Source organism: Capricornis sumatraensis, chromosome 23, assembly GCF_032405125.1.
Source record: "Capricornis sumatraensis isolate serow.1 chromosome 23, serow.2, whole genome shotgun sequence".
Classification (NCBI taxonomy): domain Eukaryota; kingdom Metazoa; phylum Chordata; class Mammalia; order Artiodactyla; family Bovidae; genus Capricornis; species Capricornis sumatraensis.
The window spans coordinates 46,414,021-46,428,570 of record NC_091091.1 but is presented as its reverse complement, the minus strand read 5'-3'; the positions used below and the strand labels follow the sequence as shown (position 1 = coordinate 46,428,570).

The window sequence follows — 14,550 nt, the reverse complement described above, 5'->3', positions numbered from 1 at the left end:
TCTTCGGTTGAAGAGACTAGGCTCAAAGACCTAAACGAATTCACCCAAAATCTAGTGGCTAGAACATCTCCCATGCCCCAGCTCAGACCAACACAGCGAGGAACCCCACAAACAGCCCAGGGTGCTGGACATAAGCTCTGTCTCTGCTCAGCCTCCTTACTTGGCTGCAGGTAAGTGGGCAACAAGTCCCGGGTATTTCCTTTTGCACAATCCCTTCCCTAATGACATACGACCAAATACTAAATATGGACAATTTCCATCTCTACCACCCTTCTTCCACCCCAAAACAGGAAAAGGGATCTGTAGGGGGAACAGAAACATCCCATCTAATGTTAAGATGCTCCTATGCCCAAGACCACGTCTTGACTGCCAGTTCCGAACCATCACACACAGAGATTGTTTTAGCCCAAGTCCCATCAGTCTTGGCATCTGCAGCAGCAGGTCAGACAACCAGCTCTATATGGGTCATAACGAGTGATTCTGTACCCAAGAGACCATCTCCCACAGCCCAGTCCACAATAAGCCACCTTCCTGCATCCACAGACCTCTCTCTATCATGGGGCTCATCCCACCATCTGACTATGAGGCCCCCTGATGGTCCAGCTTTCTTGTCAAAGCTCCCTGGTCTCTAGCCTTGGATACGTCTATGGGCGCAGCAACAACTACTGGCAAGAAGGCAGCATGTGAGCAAGAAAAACACCCTTGGTCTGAGCACCGGTAAATTGAAAGCAGCCTTAGTTCTGCTACTTTCTAGGAGTGACAGTCCCTCTGGGGCTCCCCCAGCCCAGAACTCAGCAGAGAAAGCGTTGAAATTGCCCATCACCATGTCCTGCCCTCACTGGTTTTGCTGTGCTGAGGACTTTGAGCATTCCAAGGTTCCTGCTGTCAAAGAAGTAAAGGACTTGGGGGTGTCACCCTCCAATCCGGGAGCCCAACTATTTCTATTTTCAGGTATGAGGGACCATCATAAGGAAGCCAGGTGTCCAGCCGTATGTAGTCACCATGGGCGTGTGACAGAGGAGGACCTGAACACCCCAGAAATATGACATCACAGGATGCAGGGGTAGAAGGAAGGGGACGTCGGGATGCTGCTGATGGAGGAGGGACAGCAAAGGCAGGAAGCCAGGCAGGCACGATGAGAAGTGATGAGAAGCACGAGGCTGGGGCAAAGGGCCAGGTCGGCTCAGAGCGACGCCTCCCCACAGCCTGCTCATAGCAACCTGGCACTGAGCATCCAGGTGGCCGAGATGCACGGCAACTGTTTGCAGGGGCTCATCCTCTGCCAACAGTCAGAAGAGACACAAGATCCAAGTTCAAGGACAGGCACAGGGTACCTAGGTAAGAATATGTTTTAATAGCTCCCTGGACTGTGTACATGAGTGTCTAAGTGTATATGAGAAATACACTTAAGGCTGAGAATCACTGTCTTAAAATATGTACCTCTTATGCCCAGAATGTACCACGACCGCACTGCCCGATGACATATACTTCCTCCGTCTCAGAGTGGAGATTCAAGCAGGAAGTTAGGAAATACAGAAGCAGAATGCTCAGATCCTTACGCAGCATCTACAGAAACACACCAGCCCACAGCTCAGGAGAGCCAACCCTCTGGGCTGAACGTGGAAGGTAAGAGATGGCTTGCCCCCTCCCTACCTCATCCCCATTGGGCACTTTTGCTCTGAACCTAAAACGGCTCTAAAAATATCTGTTTAAAAGGGGCTGTGCATGCATGCTCAGTTTTCAGTCCTGTCAGACTCTTTGCGACCCTACAGGCTCCTCAGTCCATGGAACTGTCCAGGCAAGAATGCTGGAGTAGGTTCCAGGCCCTTCTCCAGGGGATCTTCCCGACCCAGGGATTGAACCTGAGTCTCCCGGTCCCCTGCATTGCAGGTGGATTCTTTACTGCTGAGCCACTGGAAAAGCCCCTAAAAGAGGCCAAAACAAAGCATAATAATGAAAGCCCTGAGCTTCCCAGTAATGCAGGTAAAGAGCCCTCTGCTGCCACTGAAGCAAGAAATCCAGCGGCCTATCAGAAAAGGAAGAGTTTTTCTCACGTATGTATATAAACCCCAAGAATCACAAAAAGGACGAGAAATAGAAGGGTGTGCGGTGAATGGCGGCCATCTGATCGTGAGGGAGCATCGTTTCCCAAATTGTGAAAAACGAGCGTGACACCAAAAGAGGTCAGCTAACAAGGACGTCCCAGGGACACTTTCCTGTCCTTCCACAGAGACAGCTCATTTCTCCCTTTTCCTGCACCGCCACCAAAAACAAAACAGAGCACATGTCCGCAGAGAAGAAAAGCCCCTGTGTGGAGATAGCTCTGTCCTCTCTGAGCCTTCTTCTCCTGCCTCTTTATCACCTGGACCATTCTGTGCAGACTCATTCCTAAATCAGTCCCTCACCAAGTCAGAAACACCGCGACCCTCCTTGACTGGCTTCCCTCCAGGACGAGGGTGTGGGATACGCGGGTCAGGGTCTCCACCAGGAAACGGGCTCCACTGTCATAGCAAAGATGGGATTTGCGCCTGAAGCTGGTGGACAAAGACCCCAAGCCACGTGTCGATGGGAACCCACACAGAGAAGAACAAACAGATATTTCTTCTCTCCAACAGACAAGCTTATACATCAAGCAGCCCACGATCCAGTATTCAACAGCAGCTCGTATTCACGGCGGAGGTGCTGATCTCGAAAGTCTTCAGGAAGAGGAAGGAAATGGGTTACCGGCCACCCCGAAAGGCCGTCGCAGGCCCGACGTCAGCTTCCTCGTGTTGTTGTCCCTCAGCTCCATGCGACCCACACGGACGATCTGACACACAAAACTGATTTTCTCCCTTTTCAGGTCTTTGCTTCCCAGGTCCTGGAAATATTAATTTCCATCAATTATTGCGGAGAAGCACCACTCAAGGCAGGTTCAATTGCGACAGACAGTAGAGAGATAGATTGCCACTCTTCACTCCAACCAGTTTCCAGTATTTTAATAAGCGATTCACAAGACAAAGAGGAGCTGAATTACAAAAGTCAATTAGCATTAAATGACTTTAAGATCCATGCGTAAGAGACATACTCAACAACACGGAGTACATCTTTGTCATGGGGACTCGAAGGGTCACTAGAGACCCAGAAGGTTTCTGGGCAGCTACGTTATTATAGGAAATTAACAAGTAGTCCCGGCATCCCAAGGACCCACGCTCCAGGGCGGTGAGAAGTCAGACAAGGGTCATTAAAAATACTCATGAGAATGGTGAGCAATTCAAATGAACATCTTTGGATGCACTTACCGTGAAAACAGCTCGCAAATTGTGTAACCTGTCTATGTCTTTAGGCAATCCTGAACTTGACCAGCGGACAAGGTAGTTTTCACTTGGAAAAAAAGGAAATAAAAGCAAATTAATTTTCCACACAGAACAGGGAACCAAATGTGCATCCTCAGTGACTTCTAATTAGTATCACGGAGGTCCATTATGCAAACATCCGCCACATCAGATGGAGCAGTTCTGCCATTGACACACGTGTGTCCAGTCTCCATACAGCATTGTACTCAAGGTCTGCTGGTACAAAATCCCTGAGGTTTCCAGTTTGGACGTCCAGGATTATGCAAAGGACCCATCTGCAAATGGCATTTCATAGTTTTTATTATATTTTTAACAACTTTTTAAAAATTAATTTACAGTGTTGTTAGTTTCAGGTGTAAAGCACAGCGATTCAGTTATACATAGATATATTCTTTTTCAGCTTCTCTTCCACTGTAGTCTATGATAAGACACTGAATAAAGTTTCCTGTGCTATACAGTAGGTCCCTGTTGACTTTACACAGAGTAGTGTGTATATGTTAAAAGTTTTTTTATTAAAAGCATACTTGTTCATTTGGAATGACTACAGTCTCAAATTCACTATTTATTCATTTACAGTACAAAGTAAAACTTCATGATGATTTCCGAGTCTGCCATAAGCCAAACATGACCTGAAAATATATATTAAATCCTATGACAAGAAGAAATAGTCTTTATCGGAAGTGGCAATGAAATTTGTTTTGTTTTCTGCCATATACTAAGTTCTTAAATTTTCAATAATATGAGTGAAGATTCCAGAGCTTTATACAAAGACACACACACACACATTTACTTCACACACAGTCCAAACCATACTTTTTCCATCTGGACAAAGAGAAAGTTACACCAAGGAACAAAGACAAAAACTAGGAAAGACAGCACATAAGATGATGAGAAATGACAGAGACTGGATTTACAATATTTTATTCAACACAGAATAATATTCACTGACAGCCTTTATGCAGCAGGCACCGATCTAGACACTTGTTTCCCATCCAGTCACCTTGGAGAAAAAACAATAGGTCAAAGGTCCAGAAATGACATTCACAGAGAACCAAAGCTGGAAACGGCAACATTAAGATAAGAGCAATACTGGAGTGGGGGAGGGGCCCACAAGCAAAGCATCCCATAAAGACGACACAGGAAGCATGACGTCAGACCTTAGTCATGCAGTTGCCAGGTTTTGAAAACATTACAAGACTCCAACTCTACAATCAAACATCCACGTCCTTGCCGGAAAGCTGATCCTGGCCCAGAATCCAGCTGCCTGGGGGAAGTCTGGCCAGCTGATCACCCCAAGGTCTCCCTGCGAGAGCGAGACTTTGGGGTGATTCTGAGGCCGTGTTCCCAGCAGTGACCAAAGAGGAAAGACAAGGGGCTCGTCACTGACCTGATAAACTTGGACTCCACAGGGTCGTACAGAGACATGAGCACCTCGGCATCTTCTCCTATTTTACAGACCACGTTTTTGAGGTTGACAAACAAGGCCAGAGAAGGGGTGGCGGCAAACTTGGCTTGTCTGTTAATGTCTATGTTCTGCTTCTGAGACTGTCAGCGGAATAAAACAAGAGAACAGAAAGGTGACAGGAGCAACACTCAGGGCTAACGCTTGCTCTGTTCATCCCCAACAGGACGGAAAACCAGGCAAAACCAGTCACAGTAACACAGCAAAGCCCTTCATGCAGCATCTTCCTTGATGCTGTCAACACATTCATGAGCCGAGCTGAAAAGAATATGCCCGGGGCGAGGATCCCAGCACCACGAGAAGTTATACTGAGTATTTACTTCCGATACAAAATGTTTAGGGGCCCAATCAATCAATCAGAATGGAAATTACACGTGCAGTTCCTTATTCAATTTTTGATTCTCCCATCAGATCAAACCCTCGGAGGACATCTCTATGTTATTCATCATTATGGCCTCAGGGCCTGGCACACCGTAGGCGTTCAGCAGTTGCTGAATGAATGGATGACTCAATCACCCAACTGAGTTCTGAGTACTGACTGCATACAAGTTACCATTAACGGCCATGGGAGATGAAAAAGATCAGTAAGACGCGTGTTCCCTGCCCTCATCAAACTTAGACACATCCCTCTCCTACGCCTATCAAAGAGAAAACGCAGGATGGAGTACTGTTGTCCATGAGTTAAGACCACAAAGTCAGCGTCATTAAAATCCTGTCCCCCCTCAAGGGATGAAAAGCCTTCAGGTCATCCACAGCATGTTTGAACGCTGGGCTCCATTCCATCCATCACTGTCTGAAATACATGCTGCAGCTGAGCCTTTTCACGGTGTAGCTAATGCAATCCTGGTGTTTTACTGGTGATGTTTCACTAATGTTGTAAATTGTTACTGAGAAAATGTACCCAAGGGTGTAAACGGCATATTACAGAGAACTGAACTTACTTTTTCTTCTTGCAATCTTTCCTCCACTTGTTTGGAAGCTACTTCATGAGCTCTGAAAAGACTGATTGTGCTAGTTAGCTCTGGATCCAGAATGTTCCCATCTTCATCTCTCACCACCAAGTCCAAATCAAGGATTCTAGAACAACAAGAATTCAAAACTTCACCCACAAACTTCGGTCATCCATTCATTCAGCAAAAGAAACTGAGCAAGATGAAATCAAAAGTCAGAGTCACTCTCACAGTATCAGAAAACATAGTTCTGTGAGGTCACTGTCATTTGAACTTTCTTTGTATGCCCTTGGAATTGAAAAAAAAAAAAATCTTTCTTCCATTGCTCTTGTGACTTTTACTCACAGATCTAGAAAGCCCAAATGAAAGGTATGTCGCTAACTACCACATGAACAGTACGGTCAGCTAAGCACACACACGCTATGCACATACTGGGTGTGTGTGTGTATATAAATTTGTGGGTATGTATACACGGCCCCAGGCACACCCATATGCCCAAATATATACACAGCTGGAGGTCGGGGAGAGGTAGGAGGGAGGAAACGCTGGAACCGAGGATACTCACCACTCTCTCTGGTAGGTTCCATGGCACTACTTTCCTTCTACCTAGAATCGCAGTTCTAATCCCTTAATTAGCCTATCAGAAGATTTTCAATAAAGACGTTCTACTGTTTCAACATGGAACATATGGAAGTCATCCACAGCAATGTTAAGAAACTTTCTGGCCAGATGGCTAAATGTAGTAGCCAACTTAAAACACAGGCAGCATCTGGCTAATAAATCTGTCCATCCTATATCTGGAAATGTTTGTTGGCAACAGTCTCTCCGTTTCCTGTTAGGTGGTTTTTACCAGGATTTTACTTAAAGAATAAACAAAGGCAACTATATCAAGTAAGAAACCAAGAGTTTTACTACTGGCGGTGTGTTCTGGTTAGCTTTTAGTAAGACACGAGGATCTTAACCACAGATGCCTGTTACTTTGCCTTTGGGACTTTTCTTTTTATTAAAAGTGTGTTGTTGTTCAGTTGCTAAGTCATGTTTGACTCTTTGTGACCACATGGACTACAGTGCACCAGGCTTCCCTGTCCTTCACTATCTCCCAGAGTTTGCTCAAACTCGTGTCCATTGAGTTGGTGATGCCATCCAACCACCTCATCTTCTGTTGCTCCCTTCCCCTCCTGCCCTCAATCTTTCCCAGCATCAGGGTCTTTTCCAATGAGTCGGCTCTTCACATCAGGTGGTCTTCAGCATCAGTCCTTCCAATAAACATTTAGGGTTGAGTTCCTTTAGGATAGACTGGTTTGATCTCCTTGCTGTCCAGGGGACTCAGAGCCTTCTCCAGAGCCACAGTTCAAAGGCATCAACTCTTCAGTGTGCAGTCTTCTTTATGGTCCAACTCTCAGTAGCAAATCTTTTTTTTTTTAACCATAAGACAAAAGAAAACATCTTTTGAAATTAAGATAAATTCAATTAGAGAATGTCTTTTAACAGTTACAAGTCGAAGAGTTGACAAACGGACGTTGCAAAAAAGCCTCCACTTAGACGAACTCATCTCCTACCTCTCTTCTGTGAAGGCCGCACGCCTTAAAGCTCTGTGTGAATGAGTCTGGCAACACGTCAAGCAGGTTTAGTTTTGTGAGTTGTGCTGGGCCACTGCACTGTATTTATGTACGGTGGATATGAGTTCCTTGGACAAAAGTCTGTCTTGTTAAGGACTGCATTTCCTACCCAAGTAGTAAATCACATTTGGAAATACTTCCTTTCCTAACGAGATTATTCCATGACATAATGTATTTTGGTAGCTTCCCACAGCCAAATTAAGCAGGTGGTTTCTGGACAGAAGTTCAAAACATGATACTCCAACAGAAAATAAAATCAAAGCTCCAGGAGTTTAGTTTTCAAGCAGGTGGTCTTGAAATGAGTTTCACTGCAACAACATCTAATATCCTATACCCAGCAGCCTCTAGGTTTCTGCGGGGGCGAGGGGAGACCTTCTCCTGTAGTTAATCCAAACACTACATCTTACTAATAATGTAGCTTTTAGAAACTTTTCACACTTGAAAGTTTGAATTACCAGAAAGCAGAATTGTTATAATTCTGATTATACAAAATGCCTTCTTTAGTTTTTCCAGGGCTTCCTTGGGTTGAATAGCTCAGGGCAAAGCTGTCCTATTTTCTGAGCTTTATACTCTAACATGTAAAATGAGGGGGTTGGACTGAACCACTAGCTTCCCAATGTGCCAGCCATCACGGTCCAAGTCTATTTTTACAGACAGGGATTTCCAGTAAGCATTCCAGACGTGACAAATCAAGATCTTAAGGAGTGGATCCCAGTATTCTGTATTTTGAAACTTTTCCAAGTGACTGATATAGACCAGCATCTGGGAACCTTGTGACCACATACTTTTTAAGGCTTCTTGCAGCTCTGGCATTATACGAACAAATAGCTATCCAGTAGGAAAGGGCGTAGCCTCCTTCTGGTTACGGAACCTGGAAGGCCTGAGATGGCTGTGCTGCAGGAAAGAGTGCCAACACCAGAGCATGCCCCTCGATGGGTGGGCGAGCGCACCACGGCTCACGGCATTCAAGCAGAGCTGGGTGGTGCCCTGCTGTAAGAGGGAGCTTTTGCATGAGACCTGCTCCTGTAGAACAATTATATGATCTTTATATCAGAAGTACAAATTTAGGGGGCTGGATTTTTTTTCCCCAGAATCTCTCACAAAAGCCCTAATCCAAAGCACTGGTTCAGAAAACCTTACACACAGAAAAATCACCTTCCCGATAAATCGTGCTCGGCTATTCAGACAGCAGTGGTGTTCTCAGAGTGACATGGTAAGATGCCAGTGACCTGGACACAGCACAAACGTGTGTGCCACCTCAAACGGGAGGCTCCTTATAAACTCAGCTTGCATCTCCTCCAAGGTCTTCTTTTAGAGTTCTACCTGATCTTACTACCAGTTTCATTCGAATCCACTGGGGAGTGAGACCACTCTGCTTCTGTGTCTTGGCCAGGCATCACCGGATCCTGAAAGTCTTGTGAGAAGACATGGCGAGGAGCAAGTTCAACCAGACACAGGATAACAGAGAAAAGAAAAAGAGACTTGCTGGCTTTATTTCTATTTGCCGGATCCCTACACTGGTGACAAGTTTTCAGGTGCCCTTTGAGGTCTCTTCCCACTTTCAGGACGTGGGATTCCACAGAAAGAGACCTGATGCCTATTACTGCACAAAGTACCCTCACGTCTGGACTCAGGGTCGAATGCTGTCAGCAGAAAGGAAAAGGCCCTGTCGGGGGAATTGCTGTGATGGGGACAGGTTACCCCATCTTCTGGAAGAGAGTATGTTTTAACAATGACTCAGAAAACTCTGGATCCGATAGAAAACACCTCATGCTTTTAAGAAAGAAAACTGTGCCATTATACTGAAGTTAGAAATTTTGTTTGTCTTAAGATAGGATGTTAGTCTCCTAAAGGCTTACGGTGATGCCATTATATCGGTTAACGTAAGCATGAAATCATCTTTTGAACAAACAAACCTGTTTCCATAATCAATTTTGGCAGTGACCTTCTTCTTCAATTCCTTGAGCTCATCCTGCGGCAGAGTTCCAGAAAGAATCTGCGACCGCCACTCGATAAGGTCGTAGATCATGTGTCGGACGCTCCGGAACATCTCCCTGTTATCTTGCTAGACGAGGGGGGAAAACCAACTGTTAAGTTCTTGATTTAAAAGACACTGTGGTGGTTGTTTATGTTGGATTAATGGTGTTTTCAGCTTGGAACTGAACACATTAGATGGAATTTGGTTCCCATCACACATGAAAAGATTGAAAGGATTCAAAACGATGGACCATCTTCCATATTCCGGCCAGCGTTCCAGAGTACGTAGCCCTGTACCCAAAGTGGACCCAGTGCAGGATCTGCACTTGGGGAGCCCCAAAACCAGCCCGTGAACTTCCAGTCTCTGGACCAGGAACGGGCAACCCTTGAAGCTCCCTGAGGAAGCGCCCAGTCTACAGGTCTTGCTTAAGGAATCTTCAGAATGCCCTTCGCCCCGATGATTCTCAGCACTGAGAAACTCAACCCAGAGCCCTGGCTGTCAGCTGACTACATGAGGACCTGGCCCTAGGCTATGGTGCATTCTGAATGTGCAGAAAGGCTTCTGCAAGAGGCACTATCTGGACCTACAAGCTCTTGGTGCATTTACACCAAAAGGGAAACACACATGAGATTCAGACTTCACACCTACTTCTCACTTTCTACGTATTTCGAGGGATTTGATGGTACAAAGAAAAGCAAGTTTTGCAACAGAATGAGAGCAATTCATCAGGAAAATGAAGGATTAACCAAAGGAAAACAAACCCAGTGGTTCTTTCCCAGAACAGAAATCTAGGTGAAATCCGACTATAAATCTGAATTTATAAAACTAAATCTATAAATAGATTTAGGTTTATCTGAATCTGACATTTAGATAAAATTCTAAATGTCAGGGTACCAAAAACAAATGTACATGTGGTCATTGCTACCTTTTAAAATAATGTCTTCTCTGCATAGCTGAACTTCACACCTCCACTCTTTATAGCATTTGACCTTCTTTCTAGGAATTTCTAGGATCCCCTCCACTCACTCAGCCTATCACGCCCTAACCGATTATTTTCTATCCTATAAGTTCTCCTTGTTAGTATCATCCTAATCTTAAATTCTTATTTATGTATTTATTTATTGGCCATGCCATGTGGCTTGTAATATCTTAGTTCCCTGACCAGGGATTGAACCTTGGCCCTAGCAGTGAAAGCACCACATCCTAACCATTGAACCTTCTTAAATGAAAACTAAATAATCAAAATTAATGGTTCATTCTAAAATTATGTTTGTTTTCCTCTTTAATTCTCCTTGTCTATTTTCATAAAGCATTACCAAATAACTAAAATCCTTAATATTTTCCTAAACTTGTCTATTGCCACAGAGCAGAGGGAAACAGAACATATAAAAATATTATAAGCAACAAAAATACACGTGCATATATATAATAAGCACATTTCTTTAGCTTTGCACGAACCTAACAGTGTAAATCCCTAACAGGCAAAGGTAGATTTTTTTTAAAAAAGGTAACCAGGTGATGGTTAGGAGTGTCTGTTACGGAGCTGTATGGCCAAAACTGTGTCCACTAACATATTAGTCAGCATCAACTCCTGTTTGTTTTGCCATATTTTTGTCTAAAAATTGCTAACATGAAATATCGACTCCAAAATTGCTCAGATTTACACAAAATATTCATGGTTAACTTTACGCCTCTAGGTTTTTGAGAACATTTGATGAACAATTACTGCAACTGCTTATTACTGTGTATTTATAGGAAACCACTATATAATCAAAAGCAATGAGGCTACCCAGAGAGCAGCTGTGGGACTGAGAAGTCTTCTACGATCCCCAGAAACTGACGCACAGCCTTCCCTCCAGCGTCCAAGCTTTGCACTGACAATATTAGCAGATGAGAAATCAACACCCTTAAGAGGAATACAGACCTAACAAAAGGTAATCTTCTGTAAATATGAATTTACGTGCAAAGAAAATGCCCCGGGGGGATACAAAATGGAAGGTGTCAGGGCCCCAACCCTGCCGCATTAATAAGGCTTCTTCCACAATCCGGAGAACTGAGTATCTCACACAAAGCCAGAATGGAAACCATCTCCCTCCCTCTAAACAGACACGCTGAGACCTCGAAGACTATGTCACTTTCCTCAAATGGAAAGAGGCATTATCTACAGGCCAACAGTGCCAGACAGCCATCACCGTCTACTGCATCCAGGAAGAGGCACCTGCAAAGGTTTAAAAGCAGATTTTCATTTTCACGATCGACATATAAACTGAGAGGGAACTTCAGCTCCGGTGGCCTCAGTCGGTGTTCCAAAGTCTAAAAGCAGCCCAGTTCCCTTTTCAGTACAAGGAAAGGTGAAACCCACGGCCCCTTCCTCGACAGCCACTTCACTGCAATCAGCACAGCTGCCCCTGGCACAAAGCTGGTGGAAGGGCCGCGGTCCCCGAGGGTGGCCAGACTACAGGGCAAGGCTGCCGAGCGTGACTCACTCCTACAAGTTCTGCTTCTGAGGGTACCAGAAAAAGCAAAACTAATCCTTTGGCTCAGCAGGTTCAAAAAGACCTATTCTCTATTGCTAAGCTCTGATTCAAAATCCCATCTTCAAACCCAGAGTCTATTATACAGAGTGAAGTAAGTCAGAAAGACAAACATCGTACATTAACACATGCATATGAAATCTAGGGGCTTCCCAGGTGGCGCTAGTGGTTAAAGAACCCGCCTGCTGATTCTGGAGACTTAAGAGACGCGGGATCGATCCCTGGGTTGGGAAGATCCCCAGAAGAAGGGCATGCATGGCAACCCACTGCAGTATTCTTGCCTGGAGAATCCCATGGACAGAGGAGCCTGGCGGACTACAGTCCATAGGGTCACACAGACTCAGACACTGAAGCAACTTAGCATGCATGGACTCTAGAAAGATGGTGCTGATGATGAATCTATCTGCAGGGCAGCAACAGAGACACAGACACAGAAATCAGAAATGTGGAGACAGGAGAGGGGAAGGAAGGGGAAGGGGAGAGGGGGCGAATTGAGAGACCAGCACGGAAACATATACACTGCCACATGCAAAATAGATCGCCAGTGGGAATGTGTTGCGGGATGCATGCTAGCTCAGTGCTCTGTGACAACCCAGAAGGGAAGGATGGGGTGGGAGGTGGGAGGGGGCGCCTCAGGAGTGAGGCCACATATGTTACACCTGTGGCTGATTCATGCTGATCTATGGCAGAGGCCAACAAAATATTGTAACGCAATTATCCTCCCATTAAAAGAAAAACCCACAAAAGCCCCATCTTCTCACCACGTAGAGCTGCCTCCAGATGGTGGACCATTCTCGCAGGGTCGTGGTGACCTCCTGTATGAGCGGGAGGTCGCCTGGGATGACCGTTTCATGTTGCCTGGGAGGAAAGGAAAGGGCAGAGACGGTCACGGCTTCATTAAACAGAAGGGCACCTTGTCAATTTCACACGCAGGTCATAATGTGGAGAGAAAACCTACAAATAAGACTGAGTCCACGTAGGTCTCCATATGTCTCTAAGAATGACAAGTAATTTCTGTACAGAGCCCGAGAACATTCATACATTACCCTCTGTGTAAGCCGTCTACCTCACACATCAAGGTAAGATGAAGGAGGCAAATAATATCCCATCAGGACGTCAAGGTCTGAGAAGTGGAAAGTGTATTCATAATGTGTGTACCCATCTATTTTATAGGTGCCATAAATTACCACCAATCTGTGTGGCATTAAAATGCAGGCTTGGGATAAGATGATTTTTTTTTTAGATTTTCATCCTGCCTAAAACTCACTCTGTGATAATACAGAGTTATCCTTGGCGAAATACAGGTGAGGTGACAGCTTTCCAGTGTCCATAGGTGCCCTGATCACCAATCCTGATTACCCTCTTTCCCTTGCCTCTCCACCCCAGAAAGCTAACCCTTGCCTTATTCTTGACTCCTGATCTATCTGTGCATTGCTTTTTATTCAGCAAACTGCTGTTTTCCGGTTACTTGCTCTGGATCAGGCATTGCACCAAGCAGCACTCCTAATATTTGGGACTGAGTCAGAGACCAAATTTGGTGGCTTGTGAAGTAAGACCACCTGGGCCCAGAGGCCCTGAACAGACAAAGCTCCCACCAACATGCAATGGCCCGGGGGCACTGAGATAGGTCCCCGAGGCCCGGACCTGTGGGCAGGACCCTGACTGTAGCTCGCAATGGGGACTCCGGGCTGCAAGGACGCAGTGATTGTAGCGGGGGTGGTCTCCAAGGAAGAAACACAGGAGTTCCTGAGAGAGGCCCAGTCCCTCTGGAGAGGTCTGACCACGTGTACCAGTGGGAGCAGCAGGGACCAGGAAGGGGTGCATGCGAGACCACCCCTCACAGGAGTGCTTTTAAGAATAAGCCTTTGATGGGACGTCTTCAGCGTCTCTCACAGGACATGACTGTTTCCCAGTGAGGGTGCTGATGAAGTGTGGTTCACTTCGCTCTGTGATGTCATCCTTACAAAGCCGCGCCACTCACTGTGCGAGGACGTTCGTCAGTGGCTGAGCTGCCTTCATCTCACAGAGCTTGAGTTCCATGCGCGGCCCACTGGGCTCTTCCCACTGGCCAGGAGGGACCCGGAGCTCAGTGAGACTTCAGTCTCCCACGTGGAGAGGACCTCCCTTTACCCACTGTGTCCTGATCTCCGCTCTAGAGCCTTCTTACCTTCCTTCCTTAATTGGTCTGATCCATCTCTTGGACTAAATGCCAACTGGTTCCTAGTCTTAACCCAATGTCTGCCTGTCCACCTGTCTGGCGGAGTGTGACTCTACTTATCGAGAATAAACAGTCTCTTGTGCCGTTTTCTATTACTCTTCCTAATTACATTTTACGTACACTCATCTGTACACCTCAACGTGCATTTAAAAAAATGATTCCTATACAGCCCAACATCCATACCGATCCTGATACAAACTGATGTAAAATACATGAAGAAAATATTTTATTCAACGGTGTTCACAGTAGGGTGAAAAATTTCAAAATTTTCCTCGTTTTACTTCCCTCTGAAATTTCACCTACAAAACAATTTCTCACTAGAAAAAAGGACCCTCTTACAGGTCATCACATTGATGCCTCTAAATTATTTTCCTCGTTTTAATGATGCACCATGGAACCTCAGAGCCCGACCCAGTCCTTCTCATACGTTAAAAGTACACTGCTTGGAAAAGCA

The 14,550-nt window shown here is 45.5% G+C and overlaps 1 protein-coding gene and 1 pseudogene across 2 annotated transcripts in view; both read right to left on the bottom strand.

The window, feature by feature from the left end:
- The window catches only part of DOCK1 (dedicator of cytokinesis 1), a 564,920-nt gene that overhangs the window by 482,857 nt on the left and 67,513 nt on the right, over positions 1 to 14,550 (bottom strand). For both annotated transcript variants that reach the window (XM_068961248.1, XM_068961249.1), the window contains exons 5-10: positions 12,640 to 12,736; positions 9,283 to 9,431; positions 5,739 to 5,874; positions 4,723 to 4,880; positions 3,282 to 3,363; positions 2,725 to 2,860 (exon numbers count right to left, since the gene is read on the bottom strand). In XM_068961248.1, the coding sequence (XP_068817349.1) occupies positions 2,725 to 2,860; positions 3,282 to 3,363; positions 4,723 to 4,880; positions 5,739 to 5,874; positions 9,283 to 9,431; positions 12,640 to 12,736 (758 nt within the window). The remainder of the gene's footprint in view (positions 1 to 2,724; positions 2,861 to 3,281; positions 3,364 to 4,722; positions 4,881 to 5,738; positions 5,875 to 9,282; positions 9,432 to 12,639; positions 12,737 to 14,550) is intronic.
- Positions 8,641 to 8,795, bottom strand: LOC138070491 (large ribosomal subunit protein eL39-like; annotated as a pseudogene).